Source organism: Drosophila subobscura, chromosome A, assembly GCF_008121235.1.
Source record: "Drosophila subobscura isolate 14011-0131.10 chromosome A, UCBerk_Dsub_1.0, whole genome shotgun sequence".
NCBI classification, from domain to species: Eukaryota; Metazoa; Arthropoda; class Insecta; order Diptera; family Drosophilidae; genus Drosophila; species Drosophila subobscura.
The window spans coordinates 17,648,861-17,668,753 of NC_048530.1; the positions used below are offsets into that span (position 1 = coordinate 17,648,861).

Genomic DNA, 19,893 nt, shown 5'->3' on the forward strand with positions numbered 1-19,893 from the left:
TTTTTGATGAGAATTTCCCTGACCGCTTAGCGCAGGAGAGAATTTCCCTGACCATCGGATGAATAATTCAAATACAAATTTGTAAATATAAGGTCATAATGTATACGATCCAATGAAAAGGAGTATTTATAATAAGCCAAATTGATTCTTCAACCGGATTTAATGATTGTTTCAGTTTTAAAAGTCTTTGCAAGCTAGTAAAATAAATTAGAACATCAAAATCGAGGAATATGATTTAAGACTACGGTATATTTTTAAAATGAGGAGGTATATTTTGGTATATTTTTGAGGAACTGACGGTATATTTGATCGATAATGCCGCGGTCACACTGATCTCTAAATTCCATTAAAATACACTAAAAAAGTATTGTTTTCGCCTAAAAACGGGTACACGGCATACAATCTACGTAATCTACGTAGCAAAAAGCCAATAATACGGGGGTGAGTAGAGAGTAGGCGGTCAATCGTAGCAACATGTACGGCTGACACTTGCGGTCATTCGAGAAATTGTCGTGCGGCGTCATTTGTTAACAGTTCATTCTTCCACTCACACTCGTGCAGTTATACAACACACACACAAACAGACCCACACACACACACATCAAAAGACTTTGGCCCACAGATAGGCGCCCAGCGACGGATATGAGCAGCCAGGGACACCACAAGATGCATAGATCGTCCTCCTCCACCGGCAAGAGTAACAAACCCGAGCAGGAGTACACCGATGAAATCGATCTGTGCGACCGCTTCTCAGCGGACATGGCACGCCTCTGCATGAACGAACACTACTCGGACGTGGAGTTTGTGGTCGAGGAGCAGCTACTGCCGGCCCATCGCGTCATCCTGGCAGCGCGCAGCGAGTACTTCCGCGCCCTGCTCTACGGCGGCATGTCCGAGACGACACAGCGACGCATCACGCTGGAGGTGTCGCTGGATCCGTTCAAAGTGCTGCTGAGGTACATATACTCGGGCACGCTGCTGCTGTCTACCCTGGACGAGGATGCCGTGATCGATGTTCTCGGCATGGCCAATCAGTATGGCTTCCAGGATCTGGAGATGGCCATATCCAAATATCTGCGCCAGTACTTGGCACTCAGCAATGTGTGCATGATACTGGATGCGGCGCGCCTCTACAACCTGGACGAGCTGACCAATGTGTGTCTGGCGTTTATGGATCGCAATGCACGCGAACTCCTGCAGCACGACTCATTCAAAATGCTCTCCAAGGTGCGTGCCCCAGGTGGGGGAGGGTCACAAGATGGGCCAGCACATGATAATCCCTTTGTCAATCTTTGCAGGAATCTCTAGAGGAAGTGCTGCGGCGGGACTCATTTTTTGCTGCCGAAGTGCACATCTTTCAGGCCGTTTGGAAGTGGAGCCGCTACAATCCGAATGTCGACATCAAGTCGGTCGTCTCGTTCGTCCGTCTGCCACTGATGAATCTCGAGGATCTGCTGCAGGTGGTGCGACCCTCCACCATACTTGAGCCGGACAAAATACTCGATGCCCTGCAGGAGAGAAGCACCTCAAAGTCGCTGCCCTACCGGGCCGCCCTCTTTCCCGATGAGAATGTGGCCACGGAGAAGCACGACTCGCATTGCATTCAGGGCGATTGCCGGTCGGCCCTGCTCGATGGAGATGTCACCGACTATGACATGGAGAACGGCTACACGCGGCACTCGATCACGGAGAACGATGCCGGCATTGTCGTCGAACTGGGCACCACATTCATGATAAATCACATCCGCATGCTGCTGTGGGATAGGGACAGTCGGGCGTACTCTTACTACGTGGAAGTCTCTGGCGACATGATGCACTGGGAGTGCGTCGTCGACTACAGCGAGTTCCATTGCCGCTCCTGGCAGTATCTATACTTTCCGGCACGTGCCGTGCGCTACATTCGGCTCGTGGGCACACAGAACACCGTCAATCGGGTAAGCAAGTGGCCAGCAAAGGATTCTCCCTGACTTATCGATCCTTTCCTTCTCTCTTTCCACAGGTGTTTCATGTGGTAGGACTGGAGGCCATGCACACGAGCAATGTGCCCGCTTTGGTCGGTCACTTTGTGGCACCGCAGCGGAATGTGGCCACTGTCGATCTGAGCGCCATTGTCACGGATGGTGTCAGTCGCACACGCAATGCGCTGATCAACGGGGATTACGTGCGCTATGACTGGGACTCGGGGTATACCTGCCATCAGCTGGGCAGCGGCGATATCGTTGTACGCCTGGGGCAGCCCTATCACGTGGGATCGATGCGTCTGCTGCTGTGGGACTGCGACGATCGCACCTACAGCTTCTACATTGAGACCTCGACGAATCGTCGCGACTGGCAAATTGTGGTGGACCGGCGCAACGACAAGGTGCGCTCCTGGCAGAACTTTCACTTTACGCCCCGGCCCGTTGTGTTCATACGGATTGTGGGCACCAGGAATACAGCGAATGAGGTAAGCAATTGTCTGTCCGTTGGCTTGGCCAGTGCCACGAATCAACTCATGACTAGTCCCAAATACAGATATTCCACTGCGTCCATCTCGAGTGCCCCTCGCAGGACAAGAGCTATCTGAAGGAGAAGGAGAAGGAAAAGGAGTTTGCGCGGGAGCGCGATCGGGAACGCGAACGAAAGCGAGATCTGGGCAATCTCCTTAAGCCGATTGCCACATTGACAAGCGATGACAACATTGCCTCCACCTCAGCGTCAGCTATAGCCGCCCTTGCAGCCATCAGCAGCTCATCGTCATCATCGGCGTCATGCTTGACTGTGGAGCCCAGCCAGAACGAACTGAAAGCCAACAGCCCTGCTTCGACGCAGCCACCTACTGAGCCACTGCTCGATGTTACATCGAAAGCCGAGTACACACCAGACGAAGTTGCCTTAGCGCCGCCTTCCCCTGTAACAGAATTCACACCAGAACCAGCAGCAGCAGCAGTAACAACTGAACCACCCCCACGACAGGAGCAGGAAAAGGGGAAAGAGCAGAAACAGGCGGCACTGCCTCAACCTCAACCAGATGTTGAGACAGTGCCAACACCGCTGCTGGTCGAGCTGGAGACAAGTGAGCCAGCAGGAGCAGCAGCAGCAGCGATAGTGGCAGTGGTTCCTCCTTCCCCGCGACGCTGAGTGCTGATTGAATGAATTTTGTACTTTGTTTTTGTTTTTAGTTTTTTTTTACGAGTGTCCGCCACTCTAAAATACTCCTGTGGTCAAATTGTAATTGTTGTAGACGTGTGGGCCCACTGCCACCCATTGAGCACCCCATTTGCAGAGAGTGTGTCGATGTGTCTCCAGTTTATTTGCAATCCTGCACCGTATTTGTTATCTAGTCCTTCCCAGTGCCGTCAACCCAAGACACGCTCGAAACATTCGCATCGCTAATTGTTGTTTTTACATACGTTTTACGCGTATTTTAATTGTTTTAAAAATGATTTGTTCCAATACACTTAATTGGAATTGATCGAGGATCGAGGATCGCGGAGCCTACCCCTTTGTTTGCCAGGCATCAGAGTTATTTGATAAGTTAATTGTACCCCTTAATTGTACGGAATTGTGCAGCCGAACCAAAATTGTATACGATATGCAGCCCGGGGCAACGGAAGTGTCTCTACACATGCCAGAATTGATGAACATTTTTAAAATATTCAAAAATTATCCAAAAAAAAGTAGAGTGGCAGTCAAAGGAAAGCTCTCACGGGCTATAATTTCTGTGGCGATGTTTGGGGCTTTCCTTTGTGCGGCTTCCCAGCACGCTCTTGCCCTGGGTGAACACCAAAATTTAAGTTATTTACTCGTATAAAATTCAATTTGTATCATACATCGTAAAACATTTCATTGGCATTTGCACCCCAAAATAAAACCTAACCAAAAATGTTCCACACAAACGAAATCATCCATCGATATGCATTTGGTGGAAAACAGCAGCCGTGGGCAGTGGGTGGCCGTCCGGAGTGACAGAGACAGTAACAGCAAGAACTTTGGCACTTTGGCGAATCAGAAAGAGAGGGAGATAGCTGACTGTGCCGTCGGACAGGCGCAGAAAATTGCAATGTACATTGAATTCAAAGCGCAAGCGCAACTATTTTGCTTGCGGGGGCGGGGTGCATGCGGTCGAGCAGAGAGAGAGAGAGAGAGCGCGTGTTAGCCCAGTTCGCTCATTTAACCCAAGGTGCTCATAAGGTGGGGCGTGGCAAAGAGCGCTCTCACGACAACAAGCTCTCAGATGTACCGTATAACTGTTGGGATAAAGCTCTCAAAGTAAACGCTGCCCGTTGCCAGAATGCAAATAAATAAAACAAATGTATTCTATTTGCTGTTAAGAAATTGTTTTGTGTTTAACGAATTGTAAGAAATGAACGATTGGAGCGTGTATGCCGTGCACACCACCTTTTGTATGTGTACACCTTGGCTGTGTTAACCGTTATGCTGCAGGTAGTTAACAAGCAGCGACAGCGGCAGCGCAGCAACGCAGGCAATAAGCTTCGCGGTCGCGGTCACCAGTCGCGACGCCTTGCGACAGCAACAGCGACACCGACACGACACTCGTAGCGCAGTCAAACGCGTCTCGTCCGCCGTGGCCACAGCAACGCATCGCATTCCCCGATCTTTTGTGCCTTTCTGCTAATCAGATACTAAACACACACACACAAACGCACCGATTGACGGTATATATTTAAAAATCAGTCGCGCGAGGGTGTCATATATACTGCGAGTGCGAGTTATACCCACACCGATCGATCTTTTATGTGCAACTAGAGGGAGGGGAAACGACCGAGCTCCACAAAATCTCTCACAAATATTTTTTGTTCTGCGCGACATAGTGTTTTTTTCAAAGTTATTTTCCCAATCGAACCAATAACTAAATAAAAAGCAAAAAATAAAAATGGTCGAGACCGTGGTCAATGTTGAGCGCACAACAACAACAACAACAAATGGTCCACCCGGCGGACCATCGTCCGATGGTGGCTTCTGGAGCGCCATACGCCTCAACATTGACTATTTCCGCAGCCTGCCGGGCATCATAAAGATTGTGGAACTTGTAAGTATTCGAGCATCAAGATGGACTCTTGCATTCGAGAGGTGTTTATCGGCAAACACCTGGGCTACATAGCTGCACAGTTTTATCTATTTTGTAAACCTTTATCAAAAGTTATGTACAAATAAGCATGGACACATTGCCAGCCATACAGTGAGACCACTCAGGAGCGAGCACACATTAATAATTCCAGAATTAATTACAAAGCTGAGAACTCGCTGCTCGCTTTCACTGTGCCTACCAGTGCAACGTGAGGATCTCATTAGACCTACGACGGATAAGATATGAGGAAATCACAACAAAGCCCAGAGAAAGAGCAGACAACATGTGAGCCATGGGGCATGTGGTCAATAGTTGCTCTGACATGTATGCCGCCACCCCACCAATTCGTACTTATGCAATGTCTGGAATGGATTTCGTTTCGCTTCGATTACTGCAGAATATTTCGATTGAAATTTTGAAATTTGAATTTTCCCACAACCGAAAGAAACGAGCGAGCGAGAAACATGAGACGAGCTCTCGCACTGCTCTCTGGTGTAATGGGAACAAATATTTTGCCGTGTGGGCTGACCGATCTGCCCACAGCAAGTTGTTGGCCATTGAACGCCAACACAACAACAGACAAAGATCATGAATGTTGGTTGCTTGGGTTGCCCCGCTGTTGTGTCTCTGTTTCAGAGTACACCTTACAGCGATTGCAGTACTTGCCGCTGCTCCAAAGACCACACAATATTATTGATTTTGATATGTGGATATTTGTTTGCTCCTTTGGGTTCTCTCGAACCCAAAACTCATTTGGCATTCCTCCTGATTGCTTGCAATTTTTAGAAAATGAACTTGAAATTGCCCAATTTGTTTCGGAAAGTATTTACCAATCGAACTTGCATCATTTATAAGTATGGCACTGGCCCCTGGAATATTTCTTTCTACCAAAACAAAAGCTTTGAATCCGCATAAATAATTGATGAATTGATGAGCTATTTGGGTATTTGGCTTTTAGCGGTCTCTCTCTGTGTGTGTGTGTGTGTGTGTGTTTGTGTGATGACAACTGTTTTTGCGCACACATGAAAAATGCATTATTAACTCGTCGTCAGCCCACCAGCCCAGCACCACTCGTCGTCAGTTGTTGTAGAAAAATCAATAGGAGTTTAGGTTTAGTTGGGTTCGAGGAGGACAGGAGGTGGTGCAGGAGGTGCGTGGGTTAAATTGCTGATATGATTACCATCGCTATAAGCTGTCGTTTATTAAGTGCTGTTTATTGATTTTCTGCAAGCGACGACCCCGAACCGACTCGCGTCAATTCCCAGTACCTGACTCGCTCTCGCATGCGGGACGACGAGTAACGAGGTACAGGCTCGGCAAAAAGTCATCCACGAGTATGTAAAGGAATCTGACCCATGTGCCCACCACAGACTGACGGATCCAATTATTCTGAAACGAAACGATCTATGTGCACACATACATATGTACATCTGTATGTATGGTAGTTTCAATGGCGATTGCGTTACCAACCATCTTTTTTTTTTGGTGAACTTTTGGTTTTGTTTTTGTCTTTGCTTTCTGCTTTTGTTTCTGTCAAATGGGATTTTTCATTTGATTTTAAACAAGTAATCTTATCGTGAGCCTTTCACTGATAGAACGCCGATAGTCTGCACGAATATGCCGCTGCCCCTGCATTTGTTTGTGCCCCATTTAAAGTCAACATCAAACCATCGAGCTACCAACCATATATGTTCTATATACATAGCCATTGGTTAGCCAGAGGTGAGTCATTGGCTAATGGTTAATCGGCCATTACTCATATGCATTGTTATCAGGGAGACAGCGATAATGAGGCCGCCCATTTGCACACCTGTGTGCAGATTAAGCCGTTACGACTGCCTGTCGATGCCTGTGACACCTGACCGAAAATTACTCACACGACCCATGGACCCAAGCCCAAGCACAGACCAGACCAGACCCTCAGAAACCCCCCAGAACTCTTTCACACATTTAGGCCTATCTATCAGTAAAGCTATGTGCCAAGTACATCTATTTATTGTTCGCTTGCCAGATAAGATTGGCCGTGCCGAGCCATTAGCATTTTGGACACATCTCCCATGCATTTTCACTATGTATGTACATACTTATGTACATAAATGTACATATTTACATATTTACTTTAAGAGCATGTTCCTTTCACATTCAATCTTTGAAACATTTCTTAGACATTGCATTGGCACGATTTATTATGATTAATTTGTAGTGCTTCATTTTTGTTTATTTGCTGAACAATAATAATAGACATTACGTAAGATATGTATATTTTTGATACATATTTTGGAAGCTGTGGGTCCATCCATACATATACTTGGCACAACATTGTTGTAGCACGTTATTATGGCTTTTGTTGCTGCTTTTTTTTGGCGTGTTCTCTACCCTCCCAAAAGCGGAAATCATGACACACATTTGGTGTCAGATTTTCGTACTAGCGGGGCGGAGGGGTGAATTTACTAACAAGGTGACGTTGTCCGCTGTGGGGAGGACCCATAACTTATTCACCACGCTCAGGGAGACAAGCGCTAGAAAGGGATAGGAGACTTCCCTTCACCTTGAGGCGCAGCCCCGGGTCGCGGGGCTCGTTTTGTGTTTGGTTTCGTTTCGTTTGTTTTGTGGGGGTGTAAGTGAGCAGGAGGAAATGGTGACAGATCGTTAAAGCAGTCTCCAGCAAAGGTGCGTTGCAGGTAGATTAAGGCAGCCAAAGAAACGTCTTCACGCCGCATAGAATTCAATCAAGAATCACAAAAGCATTCACAGAATGTAGTCTGAATTGTTGGTTCTCCGCCTGCAACTGGTGTGCAACTTTGCAGTTTACAGTTTCCTCTAGCAATATATTTATGAAACGGACTGCACTGATCACCCCGTAGTCGTTCTGTATGCCGATTTGCCCATATAATTGTTAAGTAATAATTGTCGGGTGACTAAGTGCACGAAGCGCGGACTGCAATGAGCTCATCTTTCAAGATTTGTAGAATGCAAAGTAGATGTCAGATATTATTTTATGTACTATCATTATCCTGTACATATGTACAAATGTATCAACGATTGTGTTGGCAATTTGTTTGGCTTCAGCCAGCCATTGAATCGTTGCTCTGACTGAAGGCGAAGGCGGAGGCCAAGAACTAGATCCATTTCAGTGGCGCGTCTCATGTCATTGATCAGGCCCAGGCACACACACACGAACTTATGTACATACATACATATGTACATATGTAAATAAATGAAAAACGATGAGCAATGAGCATAGCCCATGCTTTTTACTCTACTTAACGACGATCAAGGCGCTGCCTGTCTTCATGCTTCACAAAGCAAATTGCCCATTACTGGAAAGAGGGAACAAACCCACTCAATCAGACATAGCATTGATATATTTTACATAGTAACATAACCAAAACTAATAGGCACAAGAAGTAGTCAGCGAGTTTGGTATGCAAATATGACATTTAGAACCATCTGCATGTTAATTGAATAGCAGAAGAATATCTATTAAAGTATATCTACAATTGATCATCAATTATGTATCTACTATTGGTATACACATTATAATATTTTTAATTTTAAACGCAACTGTACGAGAGAGAGAAGGAACTCGTGTATAGAGTGCCCCATGCGCTGGGCGGCTCTTCTGGCCTGGACCGTGGGACCATTACGCATAAAAATACATAAATATGTACATATGTGCATACATATATGCAGCAGATATATCAAACATTTGTGTATATTTTTATACACCGAAACTACATATATTAGCTAAGACCAACATCCACTTATGTGCACACATATACATCTACTATGTACATATGTATGTATGTATGTATATGTATAGCTAACCAAATCTATACTTGTCGCATTTATACGACTGATTTCCACAACACGCCCAAAGCTGCACATAAATTATGTTTTTAAAAGAAATAAAATTTAAATACTTTCCGGCTAGATTTTCACATTTCTTTCATCAAGAAATATGCAAAACGTGACGCAAATTTGTGTGTCAACGGAAAACAAAAAACAAGCCGCAGCTTTAAGTACCCTTGCCGCAGACAAGTCAATCAGATTTGAGCAAAACTATTCTTTAGCAAAGAGTTACGTGGAATGTTTCTGGCACACAATTCAACCTCAACAAGAGAGCATAGAGCATAGCATAGAGAGCTATTCATATCAGAGATGGTTGTTGACTTGCAAAAAGATGGTGGGGGGGTAACTCTCTGAATATCTCTCTCAACATTGATTGTTGTTTGTGGCCATGTTTTGGTTTTGTTGCTGCAATCAAAGATCTACAAATCGCTGATGTTTCAATCAACCTTTGATTTCTCACAGCCAACAAGCCGCAAGCCGCATCTGCTCTGGCTCTCAGCCCTGTTTGTGTCTCTGTTGGTTAATTTTTGCTGCAAGATAGTAATACACAAGGGCAGAGATAAAAGCAAAAACAAAAGCAAAAGCAACACAAGCAGCAAACAGCAAGTCGTCGTTGTCGTCGCTTTTGGCCCGGCCCCGGCGAACAACTTTCAGCTTTCACTTTTTTACAGTCGCCTTTTGTTTTAGCCAAAAGCAGGCAGCACACACACACACCCAGAGAGAGAGAGAGGGAGAGAGGGAGAGAGGGCACTGGGACTGCTGTGGCACCTGTTTGTCGCCAAATGCTTATTACTTTTTAATTGCCCGAAAAACAAGTCAATGTGGGGGCAAATGTGAGTGCTGTGGAGTGTCGGACAAACGTGTCCATTGGTGCATGTCATGTCACCACTGCAGCAGGCTGACAAAGTCATTGAAAAAGTCTGCTGAAGACTTGCTTAATTACATATGAAAAATGAAATATAAAACAAGAGAACTTTGCCACAGCGATCGCTTGTTCGTCCGTGGTATTCGTTTGATATTTTGTGCTCAATTAAGGGTGACATCATGGCCATGGCTCTCAGTCAATTGGAGATCATGATCATGATGCCCATGATTCATGATCATCGTGTACCATTTATGAATGTTATATTCTTGTTGTTTCCAATCCACTTGCAGGTGCTGGGCATTATTTGCATGGCCCTGGCCGCGCCGCCACTAAACTCGGCCACCTCGTTCTTCATGTTCGTCATCGTCATCTCGTTCATCATCACGATCCTGCTGATTGCCGCCTATTTCCTGGGCATACGCGAGGCCCTCAATGTGGCCGTCAACTGGATATTCTCGGTGAGTTGTTGCCACGCATTAAATTGTAGCGAAAATCTAACAAATTTCTCATCCGCAGGAGCTGATCACCACTGCCGTACTGACGCTGCTGTACTTTATTGGCTTCATTGTTCAGCTGGCCAGATGGTCAGAGTCCGGGGAGAAGGGCAGCGGCTCCAACACGGCCGCCGGCGTCTTTGGGCTCTTCAACTTCTTGGCTTATGCGGCGGGCACGTACTTCCTGTTCCTGGCCCACAGATCGGGAGCTACCCATTAGTCTGGATGCAAGCAGCAGCAGCAGCAGCAGCAGCGAGCAGGAACGATGAACCGAGCCGAGCCGAGTCGCGCCGCATGGATGAAATCTAGCGTAGAATAATTATTAAATGTTAACAGAATAAGTGCAGTTTCGTCTATCTCTGTTTGTTTTCCTTTCTTTTTGTTTTGTGAATGCAATTTTTGTATGTTTATGATTTATGTTGTACATGGAGAAGAGGCAGCGCAGCGCAGGGCGGGATCAGCCTCCACCCACCTAATTTGCGTGTGGTGTTATTTGAATGTTTAACTTTAATGCTGATGATGCTAACATTAGGTTGAAACGCACACACACCCATACACACACACGCACACACACACACATTTACTAAACTAGACACACACACACACGATAGCGCAAAAGAATTAATAAGTTCAATAAATTATATGTATTTTTTTTTGTCAAGAAAATCCGTCTGTGTCTCTGGTGGAGTTTCCTACTTGAATTTTGCAAGGCTTTAGCTGTGGTAATACTCTCAGCATTTCAACATAGGTAACACCCAAATTCTCTCTTCCCTCCATTGTGCCTCTGCGCTACCTCTGTCTCTTGTGTAACACCACAACCCGCCATAGAACAGCTTGGTACTGTTTGGTTTCTGCTCTCCTCTGCAGTAATATTCATTCCAGCTTCCGTGCATTACCTTTTAGGTCTGCAATGCCCACATGAATGCACACCCAACCCACAGCCGCACATTTCAGTATAAGTCTACTTATATTTCTGTTTCAGTTTATAATCTAAGAACTAGTCTAATTTGTGATTGGGAATCCATTGGAATGGTTGTGTTGGGGAGAGCCGCTGTGTGGCATCTCCAACTAAGGCATCCTGGCTGCAACCAGGTGGATGGTATTATGTGTGGCTAGTTCCTGATATATTTTGGGGGGCTCCGAGACAAGCACTTTGGTGCAGGTGTCTAGAAGTACTTTTTGAACTCGTCGTAGATGGCGAGCACCAAGGCGCCGCCTGTGCCGCGAATGACGTTCGACAGGGCGCCTTTGAAGAAGGCGGCCATGCCCTCCTGCTTGGCAATCATCATCCAGCAGTGGGCGGTATTCTTGTACACCATCTCGGACTTCTTGAGGCCAGACTGCATCATCATGCGACGGCGCACCGTGTCGAAGGGATACGAGGCAATGCCAGCGATAGTGGTGACCACCTGGGCAATGGCCCAGCTCACATAGAAGGGTGTGCTCCTCGGATTGGGCAAGAAGTCGCGGCACGTGTCATAGAAGCCAAAGTACGATGCACGATAAATGATGATGCCCTGCACGGACACAACGAAGCCGCGATACAGTCCGACGGGGCCATCCGTCTTCACCACCTTAACCAGGCAATCGATGAGGCCATTGAATTCACGGCTACCGCCCTTGCCCACATCAGCAGCCAGACTGTGGATGGAAAGATGGAGATCAAAATACTGTCTAGGTAACGAGCTGCGCTCCCAGTACTCACCGAGTTCGGGCAAAGTCCAATGGATAAACAAAGCACAACGAGGTGGCACCTGCAGCACCGCCAGAAGCTAGATTTCCCATGAAATGACGCCAGAACTGCTTGTGCTTGTCCACACCGCCGAGGAAAACCTGTGGATTTGGGGGGAGGGTGAAGAATTTTCTTTGAACTAAATTTCACTGCAGGGTATTGATCTTCATACCGATTTGTACACATCCTTGAAGGCAAAGTTGAGGGCTTGAGTGGGAAAGTAACGTATTACGTTGGCCAGGTTGCCGCGCCAGAGGGACGAGAAGCCCTGCTCCTTGGGTATGCGTATGAAGCAGTCAATGATGCCCTTGTAGCGCTGATCCTGCGCTATCTGCTTGGATACCTCCTGCACCTGAAGAATCAGCTTCACGCGCTCAATGGGCGCCACCGCCGTCTTGGCAATGGCCGCTGACACGCCGCCCATCATGAAGTCCATCATGAAGCCCTTCAAGTCCTTACCACCACCGCCGCCGCCGCCTTCGTCACCCATTTTGGATATCTAAATTTGCTTTGCTTCTAGATCGAATTTCAGAACTAATTTAGCGTTGGATTGTGGTGAAAAGGTTGGAAATTTTGTATTAATAATTTTGATGCAATACCGAAAAAAATCGAAATTTGCCGAAAATTTTGAATCTGATTTAGACATCGGCCCCCGTTCAGCACTAAAACTCAACTGAAATATCAAATGCATTACCCCCCATGGCCTACGTTGACTTTGGTTGAAGTTAAAACAGGAAACCGAAAATACGACAAAAACCAAACATCAAGCAAGGCCTCGCCCCATCAAAGGAGAGAGAGTACAAAATACGATAAATTTAGTAGCAACCAAGTAGAAACGACCAATTTCAATTTTGAAAAGCGCGCAGATCTGAGGTATGACCACACTGCGCATGCTCAGTACGTTTGCAATGAGCTGGTCACACCAAAATGGGTCCATTTCTGACTTAATCGCAGGAAGGGAGCGATCCTTTAAACCGAAGGAAATGAGTCCAACAAAGGGGTCCAGTCCAAAGCCCCACCAACGTTAAGAAACTGCGTTTAGAAGAATAGCCCTCCCAACAATGGAAAAGCAAGGGTTGAGGTTATATCAAACCATTACGAAGACCTGAAAAATACCGGTACGTTACATATCCATGGCGAGGGGTAATCCCACGATGATGGAGAAGGATGCCCTCACCCGTAGTGACGTAAGTAAAACACATTCAACATTCTATTTTTATCAATTTTTATATATTTTATAAACCAACCTAAGTTGAGTTTGTTGTTTGTTGCTGGCTAGCAGGAGGCGAAAGAATCAGCTACTGGTGTTCGGTACGATTCTTGGTATGGTGCCCTCGCTATTGCCAACATTCTGGTTTGTGGCTCGAGAGATGGCGGCTGGCTCGGCAAAACACGATTCACGTCCACGCACACAATCGATGCGGGAAACAGGACACTGGATACAAGATAGACTATAACCTAACCCACAAAACTTAACACAATACTATTCAATATTGTCGCTAATTGATTCGTTCGTTCGTCCGTCCACACACGTGAACGCTTGTGTGTGTGTGTGAGTGTGTCTCGTGTGCTTTACCTCACAGCCTCTTCCTCCTCTCCAGCCGATGTTGTTGCTTCTGCTTCTGCTGTTGTTGTTGCTGCTGTTGGTGTTCTATTGATTCTGGCCATCGTTCAATTATCAATTATTTTATCCCAGTTATTCTATATCATATAATTTCGTAATTATATTTTGGGGTGGGGGGTGGCGAGGGGCAGGAAGGAAAAGGGTTACTGCTTGCCGGTGTTCTGGCTAGATGTTGTTTTGCAGATCAAACTCTGTTCTCTTCTCTGTTCAGTTTATCTAATATAATTAGCTGGTAGTGTTTTGTTTGTTGTTGTTGTTTTGTTTGTATGTTGTTTGTTGTTGTATTTTGTTGGTTGAATAATTTAATAATTTAATTTACAAGACCTTCTTGATCTCATCGTACAACACAAGCACGAAAGCACCGCCAGTGCCTCTGAGAACGTTGGAGAAGGCGCCCTTGAAGAAGGCACCAGTACCTTCCTGCTTGGCGATGGTGCCCCAGCAGTGAATTGTGTTCTTGTAGATGATCTCGGTGGCCTTGCGACCAGACTGCATCATCATGCGACGACGCACGGTATCGAATGGATAGGACACAATACCAGCGACGGTTGTCACACACTGGGCGATGGCCCAGCTGATGTAGATGGGTGTGTTCTTGGGGTCGGGCAACATGCCGCGAGCGGTATCGTAGAAGCCGAAGTATGCGGCACGGTAGATGATGATACCCTGCACAGACACACCGAAGCCGCGGTACAATCCAACGAGGCCGTCACTCTTGAAGATCTTGGTCAAGCAGTTGCCCAGACCGGTGAATTCACGCTGTCCACCCTTGCCAGTATCAGCAGCCAAGCTGTGTGTTTGAAATTGGAGTGAAAACATTCGTTAATGTCAAGCATGACTATTGAATTTTGCATTTTTTGCATATAGTAAGTCACTTACCGAGTACGGGCAAAGTCCAAGGGATAGACAAAGCACAGAGAGGTGGCACCAGCAGCACCGCCGGAGGCCAGGTTACCCATGAAGTAACGCCAGAACTGGGTGTTCTTGTCAACACCACCCAGGAAGACCTATTGGTGCGAGGAATATCGGAATTGTGTGTGTTAGAACTGCAACTCTTTTTCTCTTCGATTCTCTTCGTTGTCTGTTTGCTTACCTGCTTGTACTTGTCCTTGAAGGCAAAGTTCAGGGCCTGGGTTGGGAAGTATCTGATGACATTGGCCAAGTTACCACGCCAGAACGAGCTGAAACCCTGTTCCTTTGGAATGCGGATAAAGCAATCAACCATACCCTTGTATTGCTTATCGGGGCTGATTTGTTTCGAGATGTGCTGAACCTGCAGAAGCAGCTTCACACGCTCGATGGGAGCGACGGCAGTCTTTGAGACGGCTGCGGAGATACCTCCGGCAGCGAAGTCCTTGACGAATCCCATAGCATCGAAATCCTTGCCCATTTTGCTGTAATACACACATTTCAATTTTGCCCGCGAGCAATCATTAGTTTCGTTCGACTCTCTGTCTCTCTCCCAATCGGCTGACGACTTCTTTGCCTCTCCTCTTATGCATATCCAAGCGCCCGAAATGTGTTTCCGATGGAGCCGCTCCCCAGGAGCCGTTACATAATGCAGTGCGATATGTTATGGTATGTGTGCGAAATGGGGTGGGTATGGCGCGTATGATATTTTCACAATTCACTTAATTACACATTTGCAAAAAGCCACACAAAATAATAGCCCAAAAGTAACGGGATAACAACACACAAAATAATATCACTTATATAGCACTATACAAACATATATACAATTCCAACGAAAATAGTAGGTAAAAACACTTGCAACAAACGCGAAAATGTTCAATGATAATGATACATAATACAAATTAGACCAAAAACCAATACATAGTTTACATAAATGAGTATATAAAATGTCAAAGCACCAAATAATATACAATATGGACAATTAGAAGTAAAAAAAATACGATTAAGATACAAATGTTGGTGCTGCCATTTGATAGGGGTTAGTAGGAAGGGTTATGCTTGGGGTTCGTTACGAGTAAATGTATGATGTTTGTCGCCTGTTTTGAATGCTTTTGATTCAAGAATGGATTATGGTTGTGGTTATGTTAAGCGTGGTGTTTATGCCCCCCCGTTCACAAATCGAAACCAACACGAATCGTTCCTCGTAATTTCAATTGAGGCAAATGCCGAGTAAATTGCTATGCAGCAAGCTTTCCAGCCGCTTCCAGTTCTAACCGGTTACAGTTTAAACTTTGATTCTCCGTTTCAAACAGGGGAGAAAAAAACTGTTACGTGGCAGGCCATAAACCTTTCTTTGTAAATAAAATATAAAGATTCAGAACAGTAATTTCGTGTTCCATTTATCACATTTTAGTTTCAGTTTTGCGGTGTTCCATTTTGCAGCCTTTTGGCAATGTTTGGATTGCATAATTATAAGAAGAAAAGTTCATGGGTGTGTGAGTGCTACTACTAGCTACATGCATATAGATATATGCACCGATTTTGGCATTGAAGCGCTTCTGTGTTTCTGTTTCTCTTTGATAAATTTAGAATTTCAAGTGTACAAAGAGGAGCAGACAGTTTGCGGCACTGCGAGAGAGAGAGCGCGAGCTAGTGTTCTAGTGCCATTTGATGTTAGCTAAATTAAATTAGCATAGTCTAGTCTCATGGACGAAAGCCAGATGATGGACTTATGTAACACATTTGAAAGAGAGCGTGAGCACAAGGCACGAGCACGCTCATGCTCTTGACATTTCGGCTGCTCTCTTCGCGACAGCAAACAACTGTAAAAGCAACGTTGCCTTGTGTTATCTAATCGGTTTTGACATTAGCCGCGAGAGAGAACAAGGCACTAGAGCTTTTCTGCCAAGTTCAAAGAGAGCCCAAGCACTCACGCGCACTCGTGATGTAATAGTTTCAGCTGGAAAAATTTGGGAAAACTGGCCAAAGAGAAGTATGCTGCTTGCTTTGCACGTGGGAACTTGAAGCTGGCTAGCATTTTCAAGTGCTTTGGGCCATGGTTGATCCTGTCTTGTTGATTGCATAAGAACACCAGTAACAAAAAGAAAAAAAAGGAAACTAGAACACAATAGCTTTCAAGCGGTTTATGTAACCGCAGGGAAAATTCTTTGCTGGAGAATCAAATTAAAAAAGGCACACACGCGTTTCGATTGGTTTCGATTTGATTCGATGCTATTCATATTATTATTATTATTTAGCTAATTGCAGTTATATTTGCTTTTGAAATTGCATTTGCTATACGTACAATTTGTTTGTTTTATATCACAGCACAAAAAAAAATATATGATTTATCCTTATTCCTTCGAATCAAAGTTCTGCACCGGACGGCAACTGAATTGCTTGTGGCAGTAAGGTGCGTCTCTGTCAGCCAGCAAGCCTGCGCTGCTCCCCACAGCAAAGCAGAGCAGCGGCCGAAGACGCCAGCAGAGCTCCGCCAAGTTCAACCCCGATGGGCGGTGCGCTCGCTCTTGCTCCCACTCGCTCTGCCAGCAGAGACCACCAAGGTGTATTTAGATGAGGTAAGGTCTCTCTGCGCCGTGTACCGAGCTGGCGATTTTGACAGCCAAAGTTTCTCTCTCTCTCTCTGAAAATAGGAAACAACCGAAAGAGAGCTCCTTGGCAATGCTTCACCTTATTTTAATCACCTTGGACAGCAACAGATGACAGTTGGTTTGTGAGCGACTTCAGAGCCATAGAGAGAGAGAGAGAGAGAGAGAGCGGTGCTTGTGCTCCCACACTCCAAACTCAGTTGGCAACAACTTTTGCACGTGTGCTCTCACAGACCAAAAAAAAGAGAGACGGAACGGGATCGTTGTCGCCGTGTTATCAGTCTCCGTCACCATAAAGAATTCAATGCCATGTTGCATAACAGCGCCTCCCATTCATTTTGGGACAAAATGGAACCAAGGAAGTGGCAAGAACACTTTCTTTTTAGGCCAAGAAGATGATCCAAATGCACATGTACACATATGTATGTACGTAAATATTTGGCCAATTGTTTTTCATTTACCCCTTTCGAGGTTCTTGTGCTTTTGCATTGGCACAATGCTTGCCAAAACCAAAAAGTACAAGAGAATTTCACTCAGTTGGCAACGCGCCGAACCGAAAGCGTCGACGTCCGCGTCAGCTGCGACGCAGCATGTGACTTGACTTTTTGACGTATGTATGTATGTATGTCTGCAGCTCTCTCTTTGCTATTTCCCTTCTCCCTCACTCGCTCATTCTAATATCGGCTTGCTGTTTCCCCGTCTCCCTCACTCGATCAGACGGAACAAAAATGCGTGAAGCGATTAGATAAACAGCACCACTAAATACAGTTATTTATATAAGTCGGCACAGCAACACTTTCAAGGTCTCCCATCCCCTTATCATAGACATTACATAAAAAAAGAGGCCGTAACAAGCAACAAAAAAGAAGAACATTTGGCAAGCTGCCCGTCGTAAAGTGCAGCGGAGTTGTACCATTAAACATATCTAGCGGCCAAGTTTACGCAGTCTCAGATGTGTATGTATCAGCTGCAGCTGCTGCCTCTGCGTGGATCAGCAAAAATTTTCCCCTTCTCAAAAAGGCGACTCAGAGTCGGACTTGGGCTCGGATATCACGCCCAGACTAAACACAAACATGCCAAAGGTCTGAATTTCCTCTGTTTATTCTATGTGCCGCCTCGGAAACAGATTCCGATAAAGTGAGGGAGTTGGATAACCGAGTTATCAAGAAATTGAGATGATGTATATGAATACTTATAATAAACATGCGAATTGCTGACCTAAGCGGCATGTGTCAGAGAAATGGCGTCAACGGCCACACTGAAATGCACACACATAAGAAATGGCGCAAAACGAAGAGACTTATAGTACTTAAAAATTACGCTTTCGTGACTTTTGTTGACGTCACAATAGAGAGCCCCAAGAGAAACCGGTTCTTTTTTGGTGTAAAATGGCAAGAGAACTTTGTACTTTTGGGCAATTTCTTTATATTGAAGAAAGCGGGTCAGAGAAGAAGAGAAGGGAGAGAAACCACAAACGAAAAGAACAATACAGTTACATCTTCCTTTGCAAATACACACAGCAGCAGTCACACACATACTAAGCGCCTGCACGCGCAAGGCATTAGCAAGCACAAGAGTGAACGAGACAGAGCTATTAGCACATGGAATTCACTTGCGGCTCTGGTGTGTGTCTGGGAGCGAGGGCAATAGAACAAGCAATTTCCAACACTTGTGAGACAATAAAATATGCATATCGTAGGGATTTTTCACCTCAATTTGTTTGAAAAGTATTACATTTTTCAACTACAAGACTCTCACACACACAAACGTCTATGGGTCGCAGCAAGTGCAAGTGTGTGCGTGTGCCGCCGCACTGCCAACTCACCGAAATTGCATAAGTTGGCAGTTCCAGCGTGGCTGCAAAAAAAACCCCAACTGTATGAAAAATGATCCAGCGTGGCTTGAAAAACTCTGAATTATATAAAATAAACTTTAGCTCAATTTTGTATTGCTCCCGGACATATTTAACTCAATCTTCCAATCGACTTGGAGACCCTCACCACTTTTCAGCGCTGCCGCAAAATTTGCAATTTTTATTTTATGGTTATATAAGCACCGCTTTGCGGCGTTTTCATGAAGATTTTTTTCGTGCAGCAAACATCATTTACTCGTTATAGTATATGTACAAATTAATTGAACCAACACCAACACAATAAAAAAAAGAATTAGCACAATTACATAACTAAAAATGTAGCGCAAGGTGAAGTGAAAAAAATCAATGGCGGTACGAGAGTTCTTTATGGGACACCAGGCACTGTCCCTACTCCTCCACAGCTCTTTTTCGCCAGCTTGCAGCGTTTTCAATGTGATAATATAAAAAAAATAGCACAATACCTTTAGTTGATTAACTTCTTACAAAAGTCACAGAATAAAAACTTCTTTTGCAGAATCAGACTTCCCACTGGCGATGCCGCGTGCTTGAACGAAAATTCGTGAAGTGAAAGTGTGGCTGCGGATTTGTCGGTGGGATACACCGGCTGACCCTCGGTAACATACCGAAATATACGGTCATACCGTAATACACCGTCGCATTTTAAAAATATACCGCAAATATACCGTCAATACTAAATCGCTTTCCTGGAGTTTTATGTTCTAATTGATATTACTATCTTACAAAGAGTTTTAACACAGGAACAATAAATTAATCCGATTGAAGAGTCAGTTTGGCTTATTACAAATACTCCGTTTTTTTTTGATTGTATACCTTATGACCTTAAATTTTACAAATTTTTAA

At 45.2% G+C, this 19,893-nt stretch overlaps 4 protein-coding genes across 7 annotated transcripts; 2 read left to right on the plus strand and 2 right to left on the minus strand.

The window, feature by feature from the left end:
• Positions 1-310: 310 nt before the first annotated feature.
• On the plus strand, positions 311-10,591 carry LOC117895998 (BTB/POZ domain-containing protein 9). 3 transcript variants are annotated; one of them, XM_034803993.1, is made up of 7 exons: positions 311-441; positions 562-1,227; positions 1,299-1,934; positions 2,000-2,446; positions 2,515-3,075; positions 9,109-9,112; positions 10,515-10,591. In XM_034803993.1, the coding sequence occupies exons 2-7, from the start codon at positions 643-645 to the stop codon at positions 10,589-10,591; spliced, it is 2,310 nt and encodes a 769-aa protein (XP_034659884.1). In that variant the 5' UTR covers positions 311-441; positions 562-642. The 3 variants fall into 3 exon arrangements, with proteins under 3 accessions (XP_034659884.1, XP_034659900.1, XP_034659892.1); XM_034804009.1 differs by lacking the exons at positions 9,109-9,112; positions 10,515-10,591 and having other exon boundaries at positions 2,503-2,930; positions 3,069-3,883; XM_034804001.1 differs by lacking the exons at positions 9,109-9,112; positions 10,515-10,591 and having other exon boundaries at positions 2,503-3,883.
• LOC117896093 lies at positions 4,542-10,536 on the plus strand. The gene is made up of 3 exons (XM_034804144.1): positions 4,542-5,032; positions 10,079-10,246; positions 10,305-10,536. The coding sequence occupies exons 1-3, from the start codon at positions 4,877-4,879 to the stop codon at positions 10,500-10,502; spliced, it is 522 nt and encodes a 173-aa protein (XP_034660035.1). The 5' UTR covers positions 4,542-4,876; the 3' UTR covers positions 10,503-10,536.
• Positions 10,592-11,414: 823 nt separating the features above from the next.
• On the minus strand, positions 11,415-12,604 carry LOC117896041 (ADP,ATP carrier protein). The gene is made up of 3 exons (XM_034804053.1): positions 12,187-12,604; positions 11,988-12,115; positions 11,415-11,923 (listed from the first exon to the last, which is right to left on the minus strand). The coding sequence occupies exons 1-3, from the start codon at positions 12,502-12,504 to the stop codon at positions 11,449-11,451; spliced, it is 921 nt and encodes a 306-aa protein (XP_034659944.1). The 5' UTR covers positions 12,505-12,604; the 3' UTR covers positions 11,415-11,448.
• A 1,020-nt stretch (positions 12,605-13,624) lies between these two features.
• LOC117896052 (ADP,ATP carrier protein) lies at positions 13,625-19,641 on the minus strand. Of its 2 annotated transcripts, none has more exons than XM_034804064.1 (4): positions 19,494-19,641; positions 14,732-15,032; positions 14,518-14,645; positions 13,625-14,428 (listed from the first exon to the last, which is right to left on the minus strand). In XM_034804064.1, the coding sequence occupies exons 2-4, from the start codon at positions 15,026-15,028 to the stop codon at positions 13,954-13,956; spliced, it is 900 nt and encodes a 299-aa protein (XP_034659955.1). In that variant the 5' UTR covers positions 15,029-15,032; positions 19,494-19,641; the 3' UTR covers positions 13,625-13,953. The 2 variants fall into 2 exon arrangements, with proteins under 2 accessions (XP_034659955.1, XP_034659964.1); XM_034804073.1 differs by lacking the exon at positions 19,494-19,641 and adding an exon at positions 16,856-17,006.
• Between the last annotated feature and the right edge of the window lie 252 nt (positions 19,642-19,893).

What these genes read in the sequence shown, in the direction of transcription:
- LOC117895998 (XM_034803993.1), top strand. Translation starts at nt 643, where the DNA reads ATGAGCAGCCAGGGACACCACAAGATGCATAGATCGTCCTCCTCCACC. An exon ending in CACAGAACACCGTCAATCGG is followed by an intron (nt 1,935 to 1,999) that starts GTAAGCAAGTGG and finishes CTCTTTCCACAG; the next exon opens with GTGTTTCATGTGGTAGGACT. An exon ending in CCAGGAATACAGCGAATGAG is followed by an intron (nt 2,447 to 2,514) that starts GTAAGCAATTGT and finishes TCCCAAATACAG; the next exon opens with ATATTCCACTGCGTCCATCT.
- LOC117896093 (XM_034804144.1), top strand. Translation starts at nt 4,877, where the DNA reads ATGGTCGAGACCGTGGTCAATGTTGAGCGCACAACAACAACAACAACA. An exon ending in TCATAAAGATTGTGGAACTT is followed by an intron (nt 5,033 to 10,078) that starts GTAAGTATTCGA and finishes ATCCACTTGCAG; the next exon opens with GTGCTGGGCATTATTTGCAT. An exon ending in CCGTCAACTGGATATTCTCG is followed by an intron (nt 10,247 to 10,304) that starts GTGAGTTGTTGC and finishes TCTCATCCGCAG; the next exon opens with GAGCTGATCACCACTGCCGT.
- LOC117896041 (XM_034804053.1), bottom strand. Translation starts at nt 12,504, where the DNA reads ATGGGTGACGAAGGCGGCGGCGGCGGTGGTGGTAAGGACTTGAAGGGC. An exon ending in TCAAGGATGTGTACAAATCG is followed by an intron (nt 12,116 to 12,186) that starts GTATGAAGATCA and finishes CCAAATCCACAG; the next exon opens with GTTTTCCTCGGCGGTGTGGA. An exon ending in TTGGACTTTGCCCGAACTCG is followed by an intron (nt 11,924 to 11,987) that starts GTGAGTACTGGG and finishes TTCCATCCACAG; the next exon opens with TCTGGCTGCTGATGTGGGCA.
- LOC117896052 (XM_034804064.1), bottom strand. Translation starts at nt 15,028, where the DNA reads ATGGGCAAGGATTTCGATGCTATGGGATTCGTCAAGGACTTCGCTGCC. An exon ending in TCAAGGACAAGTACAAGCAG is followed by an intron (nt 14,646 to 14,731) that starts GTAAGCAAACAG and finishes TCGCACCAATAG; the next exon opens with GTCTTCCTGGGTGGTGTTGA. An exon ending in TTGGACTTTGCCCGTACTCG is followed by an intron (nt 14,429 to 14,517) that starts GTAAGTGACTTA and finishes TCAAACACACAG; the next exon opens with CTTGGCTGCTGATACTGGCA.